Below are 19,164 nucleotides of genomic sequence, written 5' to 3'. Positions count from 1 at the left end.
GGAGTTCGAGACCAGCCTGGCCAAGATGGTGAAACCCTGTCTCTACTAAAAACAAAAAATTAGCCGGGACTGGTGGCAGATGCCTATAATCCCAGCTACTTGGGAAGCTGAGGCAGGAGAATCGTTTGAGCCCAAGAGGCGGAGAGCACAGTGAGTCGATACGGCATCACTGCACTCTAGCCTGGAAACAAGAGTGAAATTCTGTCTCAAAAAAAAGGGGGGGGGGACAAGTATCACTGCATACATTTGGTATTCATTAAATTTAGGCTAACATTTTTGTTATTAAATTACCTAGGGAGAAACATACAATGGATGGAAGTGAGATGGAAGTGATGTAAGCAGATTCCTTACAGTGACTTTTATGTTTGGTCATCTCATTAGTAATTGGCCACAAAACGAAGGATGAAATGTAATTTAACAAACAACAGATGGTCTGCAAATGGTCCATTTTATAGCAAACACAATGACGGATACAGAAATGTAACAAAAGGATAGAACATTACAAAAATAAATACAAGGTCTTTTCCAGGTAAGTCTAGAAAAACTAGAAAAGAGACTCTGAATGGCAAATAATCAACAGAGCAAAAACATGTTTGGTAAATGTATATCAAATACACTTGATATACACAATTTAGAAGTAAATTAGAAGACGAGATTGTATCTGACATTTCCTGTCAATGCCTCATTATTTACTTACTGACTGAAGTGCGGCGAAATTTATGAACATAACCAGAATGATATTCGTGGAGATCTTGTATGTCATTTCTCTCTGCATCTTTCTTCTCTTCATTTATTCTCTCAGGAACTAAAAACACCAAATCATTTTCCTTTGGATAAAGCTGTTTAGCCAATTCACATTCTTCCAGATAAACTATGAAACAACAAGAAGTCGGAATTTATATAACTCTAAGAGAATTATTTTAAATAAGATTAACTTAAAAGAAATTAAATCCTTATATTAAGTTCAAAAATATACAGCACTAATGGACTCAACATGTATTTTAAAATGGTAATCTAATCCAATCAAAAACTTAAAATATTAAAAATATCAGCTACAGAATATAGTTTTCTTCAAAACTGCCATAAGGCCAAAATAGTAGCTAATAAATTTTCTTTCCTTTAGGTTTGTTTTGTTTTGTTTTGGAGACTGGGTCTCACTCAGTCGCCCAGGCTGGAGTGCAGTGGTGCGATCTCAGCTCACTGCAAGCTCTGCCTCCTGGGTTCACGCCATTCTCCTGCCTCAGCCCCCCAAGTAGCTGGGACTACAGGCGCCCGCCACTACGCCCGGCTATTTTTTTTGTATTTTCAGTAGAGACGGGGTTTCACTGTGTTGGCCAGGATGGTCTCGATCTCCTGACCTCGTGATCCGCCTGCCTCGACCTCCCAAAGTGCTGGGACTATAGGGGTGAGCCACCATGCCCAGCCTAGTCTGGCTTTTAACTAAATTTCTCTCATTTGTTTCCAACTTTCAAAACCCCTGAAGAAAATTCGGAAACAAATCCAAGTAGTTATACACTGCATAATGTTGCTGTGGTCAGTGATGGACCGGATATATACAACAGTGGTCCCATAAGATTGTATTTTTATTGTATCTTTTCTATGTTTAGATACACAAATACTTCCCCATGTTATAATTACCTACAGTATTCAGTACGGTAACATGCTGTACAGGTTGGTAGCCTAGATGTTACCAACATGTTACCAACATCGTGAGAAGTTGGCATGATGATGAAATCGCCTGACACATTTCTGAGAACGTATCTCCATCATTAAGTGACTCGTGACTGTACATACAAGATTTCTGCAACTTCTATGCATTTCAAACAAGTGGGAAAAGAAGGTGGTAACTACGTGGGACTAGGAAAACAGAGAAAGCACTGGAATAAAGTTCAGTACCAACTGCTGAATCTAGCCCTATACTCTGAAAAATACAAACCACTGCTGAGAGAAACTGAAGACAGCCTAAACAAATGAAGAAATGTACTAAGTTCAAGGCCTAAGACTTAATACTGTTAAAATGTCAGCTCTCCCCAAATTAATCTTTAGAGTTAAAGCAATCCTAGTAAAAACACCAGCAGGCGGCCGGGCGCGGTGGCTCATGCCTGTAATCCCAGCACTCTGGGAGGCCAAGGGGGGTGGATCACGAGGTCAGGAGACTGAGACCATCCTGGCCAACATGGTGAAACCCCATCTCTACCAAAAACACAAAAAATTAGTTGGGCATGGTGGCAGGCACCTGTAGTCCCAGCTACTTGGGAGGCTGAGGCAGGAGAATCGCATGAACCTGGGAGGCGGAGCTTGCGTGAGCTGAGATTGCACTATTGCACTCCAGCCTGGGCGACAGACCGAGACCCCGTCTCAAAAAAAACAAAGGCCAGGCATGGTGGCTCACACCTGTAATCCCACCACATTGGGAGGCCGAGGCAGGCAGATCACCTGAGGTCAGGAGCTCGAGACCAGCCTGGCCAACATGGTGAAACCCCATCTCTACTAAAAATACAAAAATTAGCCGGGCGCAGTGGCAGGCACCTATAATCCCAGTTACTCGGGAGGGTAAGGCAGGACAATTGCTTGAACCCGGGAGGTGGAGGTGGAGACTGCTGTGAGCCAAGATTGCGCCACTGCACTCCAGCCTGGGCAACAAGAGTGAGATTTCGTCTGAAAAAAAAAAAAAAAAAAAACCAGCAGGCATTTTTATAAATATTGACAAGTTGATTCTAAAACTGTTGACAATAAAAAGAAACTTTACAAATAAAAAAACTGGAAGGCTGAAACTATCCAATTTCAGTATTTTTTTATAAAGCAACAATAAGAGACTGTGGTATTGGTGTAAGGCAGCTATACAGATAAAGAAAACAGTGTCTAAAAGCAGACCTGCAATCAAGATCAACTGATATGCTGACAAGCATGCCAAGTTATTGAATGGCAAGGTTATTCAATGAGAAAGGCTACATTTTTTAAGAAGTAACACTTGGCCAGGCACGGTGGCTCAAGCCTGTAATCCCAGCACTTTGGGAGGCCGAGACGGGCGGATCACGAGGTCAGGAGATCGAGACCATCCTGGCTAACACGGTGAAACCCCATCTCTACTAAAAACTACAAAAAACTAGCCGGGCGAGGTGGCGGCGCCTGTAGTCCCAGCTACCCGGGAGGCTGAGGCAGGAGAATGGTGTGAACCCGGGAGGCGGAGCTTGCAGTGAGCTGAGATCCGGCCACAGCACTCCAGCCTGGGTGACAGAGCGAGACCCCGTCTCAAAAAAAAAAAAAAGAAAAGATGCTCAATCTCCCTAATAAGGACATTACAAAAGCCCATAAAACACCATCAATACACACAGCCCAATAGCTAAAAATCTCAAAGCAATCTATACAAATGTGTTGCTGAAGACACAGAACAATGCAACTTCTCATACACTGCTGGTGGAATATAATTTTGTACAACAGGCTTGGCATTATTTACTGAAGTTGAACTTATACACACCCTAATACTCCACAATCTACTTCTGGATATAAACTGAAAACGTGTTCAAAAGAACACTAAGAGATACATGGGTGATTACAGCAGCATTATTCATAACATGCTATGCAAAAAAGAGTTAACACAGCAGGCATGCTAGCCTTTGAAAGACCTGCTTGAGAGGCTGTCCCTTGGCTGGTATCTAGGAACTTAGATTTTAGGACAGTTCTCATGATTCCCTAATTAAAATGGCTCACTGTTACTAAACCATGCGTGAAAATGATATGGTCCCGCCAAACACCTGCTTTCTTTCTGCTTTGTGGCTACTGCATCTCAATGCACAGCTGACACTTGTACATGGGTTTGAAGTGCGCAGGTCTACTCATTCATAGCTTTCTTCCATCTCTGCCACTCCTGAGAGTAAGACAAATCCCTCCTCCTCTTCATCTGTCTACTGAGCATGACAGTGATAAAGATGCAGACCTTTATGATGATCCATTTCACTTAATGAATAAATATATCTTCTTATGATTTTAGTTTCTTTAGCTTTACTATAAGAATATAGTATATAATACAATATAACATATAATTTTTGTTGTTGTTGTTGTTGTTGTTGTTTGTTTTTGAGATAGCCTCGCTCTATTGCCAGGCTGGAATGCAGTGGCGCTATTTTGGCTCACTGCAAACTCTGCCTCCCTGGTTCAAGTGACTCTCCTGCCTCAGCCTCCCAAGCAGCTGGGACTACAGGTGCCCACCACCACACGTGGCTAATTTTTGCATTTTTAGTCGAGATGGGGTTTCACCATGTTGGCCAGGATGGTCTCAATCTCTTGACATGGTGATCCGCCCGCCTCGGCCTTCCAAAGTGCTGGGATTACAGGCATGAGCCACTGCGCCCAGCCTCATTTTTTTTTTTTAAGCACATCTACAGAGTAGGCTGGATGGGGGTTGGGGGTAAAAAGAGGACTTATTCATTTTATTTTAAAGAGTTCTGAATGTTTGGTGTATTTATAACTAGTATATAAAAGTGGTATGTGGTTCAGATCAATCATGAAATGAAAAAAGAGATGCCAGGAAGATTTACTCAGAATCTGTAAAGACTATTACTGCAACACCCCCACCAAAGCCCTCCACTCACCCTCTCTCCCATTCCCAGCCTCCACTGACAATTCAGCCTGTAGTATTCTAACTACAGAGTGGGAAAAAAATAATGAATTTTACATTCATAATTGTCCCAGTAACTATCCTCATTAAGACTTAAAACATATTCTAAGTAGTCACAAATTCCGCTTAGAAAATTTGTGTCCCCCAAATTCAAATAATGCTATCTCCTCTTAATTAGAAATCCCAAATTATTATATCATATATTCCAAGTTGCATAAGAAAAAACTTACCCGCAAACTCCCAGTATTTTATATAATCAGCAGGAAATTTTCGTACTTGCAACTGATAGAAATTCTCTCTATTTGGAGAGTTGAGCCATTCCTGCACCACCTACACAAAGCACAAAAGCAAATTAAGAAAGCAACATTCCTGGAAAGTGATGCTAAATAGTAACATTTTCCAAAGTTAAGCAACAGTAAAATCCAGAACCTAGAATCTAGGTGACAGAAACTAAAAATTGATTCGCGGTGGGTTAATAAAATTATCTGGAACTGTCCTGTCCAATTCAGTAGCCATTAGCTACATTTGGTTATTTACATTTAATTAAAATATTAAAAAATAAAAATTCTGTTCTTCAGTCAAACTAGTCACACTTGTAGAGCTCGACAGCCATCTGTGGCTGCTCCGCCTTGCACAGATGTGGAGCATTTCCAGCAGTGCATAATGTACTGCGGGACAGCTCCAGTAGAATGCTATTTCCCAACCAGGTCAGCTAGCTCACAAGTCCAAAAGGACCTAGATTTGTTGCAAACCTTAGGGATTTCTTACCAACATGTCATCCTGCCAGTTTATAAAATGCTCTATACCTATCTTCCAATTTGTCAAAGCTCCAAACTCAGAAGTATCCTTAAGGATCTTCTGAGAAATAAGACTTTCCAATCCCAAATTTAGGAAGACTACTAGTATAAAAAAGTCGTAACAGCTTTCACGTCTTAAAACACTAACAAATATATTACCGTTTGGGCCCTAAGAAGGGTTTTATCTAAATGTAACAGTTAGTCATTAAGTATTTAAATCAACAACCAGCCTTCAGTTCCTCTGAAGAAACTTATCATCAAAGATTATTGGTGCTGAACTGCTTCTGCACTGGTTAACCGACCAAGACTCCACAAGGGTTATGCTATGCACAGGGAACAAAACAATACTGAATCTGTGTTATCCGCTAGTACGGTCAGACTCTGGACCACGATAGTCATGATCAGTTTGTATCACCCAGAGTACCCTACAGTAAGGCAACTCCATAGAATCATCATCAAAAACACATTCTATGTTCACAGCATTATTTACAATCACCAAAACCTAGAAACAACCCAAATGTCCATCAGCTGGTGAATGCATAAACAAATGTAATATATCCATACAACAGAATCTCATTTGGCAATAAAAAGCCATGGCCTATTAATAAATGCTACAACATGGATGGGCTTCAAAAAGATTATATGAAATGAAAGGAGCCAGATTCAAAAGACCACATACGTACACTTCTATGTATGTGACATTTCCAGAAGAGGCAGATTTATAGACAGATGGGAGATTAGTGTTTGCCCAGGGCTAGTGGTAGGAATGAAGAATGACTACCAATGGGCAGAAGGGATTGTTTTAGGTCAATGGAAATGTTCTAAAACTGGGTTGTGGTGATGGCTATACAACTATAAATTTACTTAAAAAAACCATTCAATTATACACCTTAAAAGGGTACCTTTTATGGTATAGTATACTTTAATAAAGCTGTTAAAATGCATCCTAGTGTGTACAACAAAGATTTAAAAAATGGATCAATAAAATTTTGTCACAAGGGATTTACCTAAGAGTACCCAGAAGATCCTAGATAGTTTTCATCTTGGAAAAAGGAGGGCAGATCCTTTCAGTTTGAAATTATTTGGGCCTAATAATAACTTCTACAGCAATCTCATGAGCCAGAGATTAAGTGGATCTCTTATAGTCAAGCTATAATGACCAACTAAAGATAGCTGAAATTCCGGAGCTATCAAAGAGAAACTTAGCTAGGTAAAAAGTCCTAATGAATAGATACTCAATATACTACATAATTCACAGCTTTGTACATTTGATGCAGTTACAGGTTTACCTGTTTCATAACTCATGGGGCCCTGGGAAATTAAGAAATCATAAATTGCATGAGCTAGTAGTTTCACATTAAATAACTGTTCAAAGTACGAACAAGTGTACGTTTGTGGTCCATCAGAGCATTATCAAAGTTAAAAGTAATCAACTAGGTTCAGAGGATGAAAAATCATGCAGATGGTTAGAAAACGTACTCCTTTCAAAAGGTGTCAGCTCCTGTAAAAAATAAACAATAAAAAGAAAACAAGCTCTCTGAACATAAGAACATTCAGAATACACTGAACAGAGATGAATATACAGTGGCTTTCCAATTTTTTTTTTTTTTTCTGAGATGGAGTTTCACTCTTGTTGCTCTGGCTGGAGTGCAATGCCATGATTTCCGCTCACTACAACTTCAGCCTCGCAGGTTCAAGCTATTCTCCCGCCTCAGCCTCCCATTAGCTGGGACTACAGGCATGCGCCACCATGCCCGGCTCACTTTTTATTTTTTGGAGACAGAGTTTCGCTCTTGTTGCCCAGGCGGGAGTGCAATGGCGCAATCTCGCCTAACCACAACCTTCACCTCCTGGGTTCAAGTGATTCTCCTGCCTCAGCCTCCTGAGTAGCTGGGATTACAGGCACCCACCACCACGCCCGGCTAATTTTGCATTTTTAGTACAGACAAGGTTTCTCCATGTTGTTCAGGCTGGTCTTGAACTCCCGACCTCAGGTGATCCACCTGCCTTGGCCTCCCAAAGTGCTGGCATTATAGGCATGAGCCACCATGCCTGGCCCAAATTCTGTATTTTTAGTAGAGACAGGGTTTCACCATGTTGGCCTGCTGGTCTCAAACTCTTGACCTCAGGTAATCTACCCACCCTGGCCTCCCAAAGCGCTGGGATTACAGATGTGAGCCAGCAAGTCCAGCTAGCTTTCCAAGTATTAAAGGTCAGTGGTAATGCTGTAACAATCTCACAAAGCACTATCACTTCAAAGAAGCAAACTATGTCCCTTTTCTTCCCACTCCAGACAGGAAAGACAGATACCCAGTCAGGCCTCATCTTCAAAGGAGGTCTGAGTTCTCTTTTTCCCCAGTAACTAAGAAGAACAGATTATTCTACAAAACTGGCTGTTCCTAGTAATTTAATAATTTAACATTTTTCAGATCAAATAAATATTATGTTTTGATAAAAATATTTCCACATAGACTAAATACACTGTTTGGTTATAATGAGGTTTTGTGTGTGTGTGATCCCAAGAAAATTATCTTTAAAAAATTATTATCATTATTTTTATTATTTTTTATTTTTTAAGACAGGGTCTTGCTCTATTGCCCAGGCTGAAATAAAGTGGCATGATCTTGGCTCACTGCAACCTCCACCTCCCAGGTTCAAGCAATTCTCCTGCCTCAGCCTCCTGAGTAGTTGGGATTACAGGTGCCTACCACCATGCCCGGCTAATTTTTGTATTTTTAGTAGAGACGGGGTTTCACCAAAGTTGGCCAGGCTGGTCTCAAACTCCTGACCTCAAGTGATGATCCGCCTGCCTTGGCCTTCCCGTGTTGGGATTACAGGCATGAGCCACTGTGCCTGGACAAAAAATTACATTATTAAAACAAAAGCTGTTTCACTGGGGCAAAGAAGTTCCTGCAGCACTGGCTCCCAATAACCGAGACTGTCCTTGCCTTACATAAGACAGCCAAACACAAACCCCAAAACAGACAAAGCAACTGACATTCATTTCCATGTCCTGTCCCCTTTCATTACACAAGTCTAAGGCAAACTCTCTGATTTCTGTCCTGGATCCCTCTTCCCTTGAGGACTTAAAATTCCCAGAACTATCCATTTTCTTGCATCAGTTTCTTCCTGCCCATTGCTCATTCCCATGAGCATACACACTGAAATTGCTCTAAGAAAACCCTGTCAACAATAAACAAAACCCTTCCTTCTCTCCAAATGACCATTCAGCTTAGTGCCCCCCTCTTCCTGTTCCCCATCAACGCGTATGTTTTCAAAACACTCCTTCCACTCACTTCTTTTACATCTGGTTTCTGACTTAACCACTGCTGCACAAAAATCGCCCACCCATCAGACTCAATGATGACCTCCTTGCTGTTATTTTTCCTTACCCATCTCAGGTAGCGCTAATCCAAATCTCTGGTTCGTGATGCACTGTCAAGAGTCTATGCAAGGCCCTCATCATTTGACTTCTCCTGTATCCCTGATTGATTCCACTTCCATGACAACCTCCACCCTAGGTATCCACTACAGCTGTGTTAGTATAACTGAAAAATCCAGAAGGGCTGTGTGTGAGAGAGATTTAGACAAATAGTATTCTACTATAAACTAGGTGTTTTGTGTTTTCAACCAACTTTTAAGTCTTCTGGGACTGACTCACATAGTGCTCTTTAGTATGAAACAGCATTTTATTCATCCATCCTTTTAATCAGCTCCAACTCTATATCCTATAAATGACATCCAAGACATAGATCCCTTATGGACAGACGTGCATACATTCTTCTAGTGAGCCTATGCAGGGATAAGACTGCTAGATCATAAAAGGATCACAAACTTTCGCTCACCTGTTATTCTAACTTCCTTTCCTCCTTTCAGTAACACTTTATATATTTATTAACACCAAGTTTTCCCTTCTGCAAACTATTTGTTGTCCATCGTCTACTGATTTCCATTTTTTGCTGTTGATTTACAAAAGTGCTTTGTGTGTTTTAGCTACTAATCTCTTGCCAGTTGAGGAATGTTTTAAAACTCTCTTCTTCCTATCTGTTGACTCCAAATATAGAGTCCTTCACTAAAAAGACATTAACTTTGACAGAATAAAATCCATTAATATTCATTAATCCATTAATGTGGCTAATGCTTTTGGTTTTTATGATTACCTTCATCACCTAAACTGACATGTTTTCTGATATTTTCTTCAATTCATTTAGTTTTACTTTCCAAACATGATTTAACCAGTTTACGTGCTATAAAGTATGAATCTTAGCCTAATTTGTTTTTTCCCCAGTGAAGTAGGCCAGTTTCCTCTAACGACCTATCCCTTCCCCACTGATTTGTGATGTCCTATTTATCTCATTTTATCTAACATTGACACATATGCAAGAAGGAAGAGTTCCTTCTTAGGAGCTAAAGGGTCTCCCACTGTTTCTCCGGTTATCTGCCTGCCCTGTGCCACTGTCATATGTGTCTATTACTATGGCTTTGAAACAGCTTCATAGCAGATAAGGCAAGTATCATTCCCCCCTCCCCGCCCTAGTTACGCTGTTCTTTTCAAAGTGACTTTATTATAATACATTTTGCTTTTCCTTACAGATTTTAAAGTCTATCGATCACCTCAAAACAATCCTGCTCCTATGTATTGGGATTTTAACTTGAACTACATCAAATTTATAAATGAATTCAGAAAGAACTCACATCTTTACAACGTGAAGCTGTCTCATCCATGAACATAGCACCTCTCCATTTTGAACGAAAGACTAAACATCTTCATCACCTTTAAAATAGTTTAAAGTGTTTTCCATAAATGTCTCATGCATTCATCATTAGACTAATTACTAACAGGTATGCAGTTCCAGTTACCATGATATTTTCTTTCATATTTTCTAACTGGCTATTGCTGCTACAGAGGGACACGACTTATTTTTTTGCACATCCATCTTGTGCCCAAATATTGATGCTACTGGGGTTTCTATGTAGGTCATCTGCAAATGATCAGAACCGTGTCTCTTCCAATTATTCATTGCTCCATTTTTGTCATTTTAATGAACTATATCACTGAATATCTATAGCAGCTGTCATCATCTACAACTGTTCCATCAATTGTTGCTTCGTCTATTTTGAATTACTATATACATACATGTTCACAATTAATTGTATACGCTTGGGTAACTGTTCCTTTTACTGGTATCTAGTGTCTTTGCCCCTCTGAATTGTTTGAATTGTTCTCATGTTAAAGTAAATGTTGATTGTAAACCTGCAACTCCAGCTTTCTTTGGTTCATGTTTGTTTGCCGTATAATTTTCCTATTTTGAAAAAGGGACAGGGTCTCACTCTGTTGTCCAGGTTGGTCTCAAATTTCCAGGCTCAAATGATCCTCTGGCCTCTGCCTCCCAAAATGCTGGTATTACAGGCATGAGCCACTGCACCTGGCCGTCTTTTTCCATTTTTTCATCTTAAACCTTTCTAGCTTTTTAAAATTTCTGACAGGTAACACTGTTCCCGGAACTTACGTTTTTAAATACATTCTAAAGGTCTCGATATAGCTGTTTATGTATACACTCATTCAGATATATTCCCTTGGCATTAAAAGCCCTCTCAATCTCAACTCTCCACTCCTTCTCTAAGAAAATCTTAGTCTTGGCTGGGCGCGGTGGCTCAACCCTGTAATCCCAGCACTTTGGGAGGCAGAGACGGGTGGATCACGAGGTCAGGAGATCGAGACCATCCTGGCTAACACGGTGAAACCCCAGCTCTACTAAAAAATACAAAAAACTAGCCGGGCGAGGTGGCGGGCGCCTATAGTCCCAGCTACTTGGGAGGCTGAGGCAGGAGAATGGCGTAAACCCGGGAGGCAGAGCTTGCAGTGAGCTGAGATCCGGCCACTGCACTCCAGCCTGGGCGACTGAGCGAGACTCCGTCTCAAAAAAAAAAAAAAAGAAAATCTTGGTCTTATACTTTTTTTTTCTCTCCCTCCGAGATCCTTATTACACATATATTAACACTTCTCTATCCACTTTCTTGCTTTTTCTTTTCTATTTTCTCCTTCTATCCTTTCGTGATAACTTGTGGGAATCTGAGTGGACATTCTAGCTTGCCTACACATTCTTCAGTTGTATCCAGGTACTAGCCACTCCATTTACTGAGTTCTCCAACGATTGTGTCCTCTATCCCCAAGCAGCTCCTGTTTGTTGTTCTTTATGGTTTCTCCTTCTTGCTTCATGTTTCCACCATGCTCTTTCTTTGAGATATTTAATATGCTTTTAGCTAAATCTTATTCTGACTATTCCAGTAATTTTGCTTTATCTGCTCCACATTGTTCAGTTTGTTACTTTTCTCTTACAGTGACTGTACTCCAGACAGGAAATGCAGATGTGCCCCTCTGAATGCATGCTCCCCAGGGAGACCAGGCACATCAGGTACAAAGGAACACTGCAGAACAAGTGGCTATAGCCTAGCACCACCTAGCTTCTTCTGTACCTCTACTGATGAGTAGGGTAGAGAGTCATGGGGATACAACTCTGGGAATAAGCATTTCAGTATTATAATCTCTAAGTCTACCCTGATACTTACCTTTCTGAATTCTGACTTCCTTGGTTACAGTAATTCAGCCTTAGGGATGGGAGGGAACAAGTGAACTTTCAAGAACCAAGCAATCCAACTATATCCACTGTTAATCACTCCTCATAGGAGCTGGGATACAATGCCACCCTAATGCTACCCACTGCTTTTGGGAGACATGAGCTAGTTGCAACTTTCCTGCCCTGCACCACAAAGTAACATAAGGGTAGTACTCTAGCCCAGGGCAATGAGGGGAAGAAAAAAAGGGGGGAAACCTAAGAAATTCCTTTCTACTTTAATTCCCATCTACAGGAATTCTAGTCTGCTCTACTTACTATTTCCTTCCCATCCCAAGAACCCAATCACATCCTAGGCTGCCCCAGAGTTTCTCACAGTATGTATCAGTTTAACATCTTCAACTACACTCCCTGGCTTCAGTAATGTCACTCCCAGAAGAGAGGGCCATTAACCCATGATCATTTGACATCAAGTAAACAGCATCACAATCTAACCAGAAGCTTAAGCCAAAAACTTCAGAATCATCCTCCCGTCTTAAACTCCCCCACCAATTCTATCACCAAGTCTTCTAAGTACTCTCTCCAAAATTTACCCCCAATATATTGAATTCCTTTCCATTTCTACAGCTACCACCCAAATCAAGCCACCACCATCTTTCTCCTGGGCTACTATAGTAGCCCCTTGACTGGTCAACTGCATTTATGCTTACCTTTCCACAGATTACTCTCCACATAGCAACAGCAAATGGTGTGTAAAAAACATCAACTGGTATTATGTAACTATTCCCCCAGTCTAATGACCAACCAAATAAAAAGCTTTCAGGCCGGGCGCAGTGGCTCAAGCCTGTAATCCCAGCACTTTGGGAGGCCGAGACGGGCGGATCACGAGGTCAGGAGATCGAGACCATCCTGGCTAACACGGCTTTCACCCCGTCTCTACTAACAATACAAAAAACTAGCCAGGCGAGGTGGCGGGCGCCTGTAGTCCCAGCTACTCGGGAGGCTGAGGCAGGAGAATGGCGGGAACCCGGGAGGCGGAGCTTGCAGTGAGCTGAGATCCAGCCACTGCACTCCAGCCTGGGCCACAGAGCGAGACTCCATCTCAAAAAAAAAAAAAAAAAAAAAAAAGCTTTCAGTACCTTCTCACTGAACTGAGAATGAAACATCAACCTGCAGCTTACAGGGCTGTATCTGGCTCTTATTTCTCCAATCTTATTTCATTTCTCTTTACCCCTTATCAGCTACTTCACTTCAGCCATACCAGCCTAATCTCTTTCTTCATAAGACTCAGTTCCTATCTCATGGCATCTCACGCCATCTCATGGCATTACATTTCATGGCATTACATTACATTACATACTTTCTTCTTCTGGATCTCAGCCAGGTCTCAAGAGCAGCCTCCCAATATCGCCACTCACAACAATTCATCACATCGGCCTATTTGTTTCCTCCACAGAACTGATTACAATCTGAAATTAGCCAAAGCGTCTATAGCCATACCACCCTAAATTCACTCAATCTTGTCTGAAATTGGCCAAAGAAATAGAGCCATCTCCCTACTGGGCACTGAGAATCGAAGTTGGTGCCCAAGAAAAGTACTCCTTGCCTGCCTGCTCCGTGTCCAGGCAACCTACAGTGACCTCTACACAATAGAGGTAACAGTGGAGGACTGCAGGAAACAGAAAGCACATCTAAGTTTTAAAATAAGAGTATTTGCCACAACTGACTGCAAAAAAATTGGCCCTGGCAAAACAGTGCACATGTATCCAATTAACACTTTTATGTGTTAAATACAACGATCAAAAAAAATTCTTCTTCCAGTCACATCAATATACAAAAGACTCATTTCTAAAAGCTGAATCTGTTCTCATTTGTCTTTTGTGAGGGATAATTCTACGTAATGTCACTATGTTCCACTTGCAATAAACATAACCAAATAATTAAACCTATGTTTCAGGTTCTAAATAGGATATAAACCAAATTTGGTAACCCCCCAAAAAAAAGTCTAGGCCGGGCATGGTGGCTCACACCTGTAATCCCAGCATTTTGGGAGGCTGAGGCGAGCGGATCATGAAGTCAGAAGATTGAGACTATCCTGGCTAACACAGTGAAACCTCGTTGCTACTAAAAACACAAAAACAAAAACAAAAATTAGCCAGATGTGGTGGCGAACGCCTGGTGGCGGGCGCCTATAGTCCCAGCTACTCAGGAGGCTAAGGAGGGAGAATGGCGTGACCCAGGAGCCAGAGCTAGCAGTGAGCCGAGATCGCACCACTGCACTCCAGCCTGGGTGACAGAGTGAGACTCTGTCTCAGAAAAAAAAAAAAAATCTGTACATACTATAGCATCCCATTAACAAAGTGAAAGTAAAATTGCATTAAATTACAACAGGAGTAGGGTGTGACTCTTGGTTCAGGACTGCAGTTGACGCCACAGCCCACAACTTATTACAATGACTAAAAACTAAAATTAAACAAGGCATCTTAATACAACCAATAATTATTGGCCTGTATAAACCAGAAATGATTAAACAAGATGGCTGAAATTGTATGGTTAAAAAGAAAAGTGTAACTTCAATGTAGATTGAACATACACCATTTCCTTCCCTCCTGAAACCCCATTAAAACACTAAAGAGACTTTTAAAAACAGCACTGACCAATTAGAACAAAAGGGACAGGAGACAAGAGTAACCAAACTTTGGAAGCTGCAAAGCAGAGGGATGAATGGAACTAACTTAGCAAGTCCAAGAATGTGAAGTCCAACTGGGAAGCAACAGACCTCTAGAAGGACGGCTGGAAGGAAACTATTGCTCCTTCGTCCCAGCAAAAAATGACAAGAGATTTTTGTCTCTAGAAAGGATAAGCAGTCTCTGACCTCGGGGACAGCAAGGATGAGGATACCATGTAGGAAAACAAAAAAAAAAAAAAAAAGAAGTAAATGTGTATATACCAAATGCTTGAACACCTCTCCTCCCTGACTCCTTTATCAGCCCTCTTCCCACACTCAGCTCCCTGCCAAGCCTACACTTCCCAGGTAAAATATTTGATGATTCTTTTTTGGGAACTGAGACTTGACAAGAAAAATAAAGAGTAAAGACACTGATAGGCTGGGTGAAGTGGCTTGCACCTATAATCCCAGCACTTTGGGAGGCCAAGACGGGTGGATTACCTGAGGTCAGGAGATCGAGACCATCCTGGCTAACACGGTGAAACCTCGTCTCTACTAAAAAATACAAAAAACTAGCCAGGCGAGGTGGCGGGCACCTGTAGTCCCAGCTACACGGGAGGCTGAGGCAGGAGGATGCTGTGAACCCGGGAGGTGGAGCTTGCAGTGAGCTGAGATCCGGCCACTGCACTCCAGCCCGGGCGACAGAGTGAGACTCCGTCTCAAAAAAAAAAAAAAAAAAATACAAAAATTAGGGCCAGGCACGATGGCTCATGCCTGTAATCCCAGCATTTTGGGAGGCCAAGGTGGGTGGATCATGAGGTCAGGAGATCAAGACCATCTTGCCCAACATGGTGAAATCCCGTCTCTACTAAAAAATACAAAAAATTAGCTGGGCACAGTGGCGGGCGCCTGTAGTCCCAGTTTCTTGGGAGGCTGAGGCAGGAGAATGGCGTGAACCCAGGAGGTGGAGCTTGCAGTGAGCCAAGATCATGCCACTGCACTCTAGCCTGGGCGACAGAGTGAGACTCCATCTGAAGAGAAAAGAAAAAAAGACATTGACATAATGGTGGGGTGGGGCTTCCTAATCAAGTGCCAATGGTCAACAAGCCCACCCTTTCACTCAGAGCTTCTGGTATTTTCATCTTTTATATATACAATAAAATACAGATTATAACTGCACCTAAACGCAAAACCTTACCATAAAGAACGAAACTAATGTTGGGTTTTACCATGCTATGGCACCCTTCAGATCACATTTGCCTTCCAGAGTGCAACCATAAACGGGTTCATTTTTGTAAAAGTATCTGAAGATTTCATGTTTTCCTAGGCATCTTTCTTAACTTGTTGCTAATCAAATTTATTCTTTTTAAAGTAACATTTTTTAAATGGAGATAGCATTTCACACAACATGAAATTCACCATTTTAAAGTGTACGTCTCAGTGGTTTTTAGTACTACGGTTTTATTTACTATGCCGTGCAACCATCACCACTACCTCATTCCACAGCATTTCCATCACCCCAAAAGAAACCTTGTACCTATCAGCAATCCCAATTCCCACCTCCTTCCTTCCCCTGACAACTACTCATCTTTCTGTCTCTACAGATGTGCCTATTCTGGACAATACATATGAATGGGATCATACAAGATGTGACCTTCTGAACCTGACTTATTTCACTTAGCACAATGTTTTCAACGTTCATTAGTGAACGCAGATCTTCACTTCTCTTTATGGCTGAATATTATTCCATTCATTGTATGAACAGACCTATTTATCCATTCATCAACTACACACACATTTGGGTTGTTTCCACTTTTTGGCTACCATGAATAATGTTCCAATCTACTTTTGAGTTTCCTGTTCTTAAATGTGAGTAGACCACCAGAAATCATTACCACATAAAAAAAGGAATTAATAGAAAGGACTATAAACACTCAAATGAACAGGAAAAAACCAACTGGGGAGACAGGAACCATGCAAAAAGAGAACAACTTTTAGCTAACTTTAAAATTATCATTAATAAACTTTAGCTAATAAAAAATACCACATCCATAAAATAAAGGACTATTCAGAGAACCAGAGTTCCAGGAAACTAAAAATACGCTAAAAAGAATTCAATGGATTTGGGAGAAAAGTTGAGGTGGCCTCCAAGAAAGGAGAACAAAAAGAAAATGAGATGAAAGATAGAAAAAATTAAAGAAAATGAGAAGATTAAATAAATTCTAAGATATACAAGGTTTCAAAAATGTACCTCCCATATACCCTCTTCTCTGGAAGCCTGAAGGACAGGGCTCGCTAACATGAGTGACCAAGAAAGATGACGGGGGTGGAGCCCTTGGGACCCAACCCAAGGATAAGGACTACTATTTTCAGGAATATCATCATGCACCACACACAGAACAAATTTATAGATTAACTAAGGTATGTGATCACTCAAAAAAAGACAGCCTGACATTAATTTAGTAATAAGTACAAAATTAAATAAACATATAAAACAATAAATCCAAGGAAAACACAGAGTTTGGAAGGAAATGGAAAGGCAATTACAGCATACTACATGGCTTAGCTGAAGATATCTTTCACATAGTCAAAATAACAAAAATGGATCTAAAAATTTCAAGACAATCCCCTAATGAGGATGAGGGAACAGGAAGGGTGTGTGCAAGGGTTGGGCTGGGAACGGGGGTAGTTCCTGAAGCAGGAAATAGAAACGCCTAAAACTGAAAAATCAAGGAGTTACAATATGGGAATGTTATTCAGAAATATGGAAGGAGGGCCAGGCACGATGGCTCACGCCTGTAATTGTAGCACTTTGAGAGGCCAAGGCAGGTGGATTGCTTGAGTCCAGTGGTTTGAGACTAGCCTAGGCAACATGGGAAAAAGTCTGCCTCTACTAAAAATACAAAAATTAGCTGGACATTATGGCGTGAGCCTGTAGTCCCAGTTACTCAAGACACTGTGATGGAAGGACCACTTGTGCCCAAGAGGTTGAGGCTGCAGTGAGCCATAATTGCACCACTGTACTCCAGCCTGGGGGACAGGAGTGAGACACTGTCTCAAAAAAACAAATAAATAAATATGGAAAGAAATTTCCAAAGGACTCATTAAGAATAGAAAATAGTTACTTGGGGTCCAACACAGTGGCTCACGCCTGTAATCCCAGCACTTTGGGAGGCCGAGGCGGGCAGATCACAAGGTCAGGAGATTGAGACCATCCTGGCTAACATGGTGAAACTCTGCCTCTACTAAAAATACAAAAATTAGCCGGGCATGGTGACGGGCAACTGTCATCCCAGCTACTTGGGAGGCTGAGGCAGAAGAATGGCGTGAACCCAGGAGGTAGAGCTTGCAGTGAGCCGAGATTGCATCACTGCACTCCAGCTTGGGCGACACCCGTCTCAAACAAAAAAAGAAAGAAAATAGTTACTTAGGGGATGGGGGTGCCTGATGTTCTTTATAATGGGCCAGATAGAAATCTTTGACGATTTCAAACTCTGTATATGTACAAATGGAACTTATGCTCATTCTGTTTTTAAAAAGCTGAGACTACAAAAATGTCCTGAAGAAAATAAATCTTAATAAATACCTTTAACTCAGGAAATAAAAGTATGTGTCTATCCCTCATAGGGTTATGAATGGCTTCTAAGCAATTTAGTGCTTTCCAGCTAAAATAAAGCAACTCCTGCTAAAACAAAAGTACCTTAGGAAAAAAGAAAAATAATAAAGCAACTCTCAACAATGGCTAAAATTTGGGGCACAAATTGATCAAAAGATTAAACATAAAGCACATTTATGAAGATACACTGACTCAAGCCATATAAAAGCCATTTATCTCGCCAGGTACAGCATTAACAACTCACTTCTCTTCTTTTGTAGTAGACTTGTCCCTTTGTACATTACACTTCCTTCTCCAACACTCCAATCTTACTGTTACCAGACTGTCTTTGCACTCCACTCTGCCTGAACATACTTCCCACACTTAACTCCCAGTCACTTGGGTCTCAGTGTAAATATCATCTGCTCATAGAGGTTATCTGATCTCTCCAGAAAGTGTCCTGTCCCCTTCGTTCTAGCTCATACTAGAGTCTTTATCTCAATCTGACATGGTCACTTCCAGAGGGGAAGAGACCTCATCTGTCTTGTTCACCACTTCATCTTCCACACTTCTAAGAGCACTTGGCACATACTAGGCACTGAAGTATCAAGTTAATGAACCATGACTATTTACCTCAACATTGTTAGTTTTAAGAGTCTTACTGTATTCTCAAAGATTTCTTTTGAGGAATAAGTAAAAATTTGCTCCCACCTCTTACCTGCCTTGAAAACACACACACAAAAATCATTCCAAACACAACTAAATGCTTACACTAAAGAATTATTTGCTGTTTTTCTCAAATTTTAACTGGGAATCTTATCGTTTGTCAACTCTACTTGAGTAAGAAGGAGAGAAAAACCAGAATAGGATGTGCTGGGGTTGGGGAGGCTGTTACACAGAGCAGCTGCTAT

The 19,164-nt window shown here is 41.1% G+C and overlaps 1 protein-coding gene across 6 annotated transcripts in view; it reads right to left on the bottom strand.

Annotated features, from left to right (window-relative positions):
- The window catches only part of SETX (senataxin), a 93,613-nt gene that overhangs the window by 40,921 nt on the left and 33,528 nt on the right, over nucleotides 1-19,164 (bottom strand). For 5 of the 6 annotated variants that reach the window (XM_010372833.2, XM_010372832.2, XM_010372834.2 and 2 more), the window contains exons 11-12: nucleotides 4,849-4,948; nucleotides 698-871 (exon numbers count right to left, since the gene is read on the bottom strand). In XM_010372833.2, coding sequence (XP_010371135.1) covers nucleotides 698-871; nucleotides 4,849-4,948 — 274 coding nt within the window. Of the gene's footprint in view, nucleotides 1-697; nucleotides 872-4,848; nucleotides 4,949-10,110; nucleotides 11,109-19,164 lie in introns of those variants that run through there. The other variant, XM_030919069.1, reaches the window with a different exon arrangement.

The sequence above is a fragment of the Rhinopithecus roxellana genome, chromosome 16 (genome assembly GCF_007565055.1).
Source record: "Rhinopithecus roxellana isolate Shanxi Qingling chromosome 16, ASM756505v1, whole genome shotgun sequence".
Classification (NCBI taxonomy): Eukaryota; Metazoa; Chordata; class Mammalia; order Primates; family Cercopithecidae; genus Rhinopithecus; species Rhinopithecus roxellana.
This window is presented reverse-complemented; position numbering and strand designations above follow the sequence as displayed.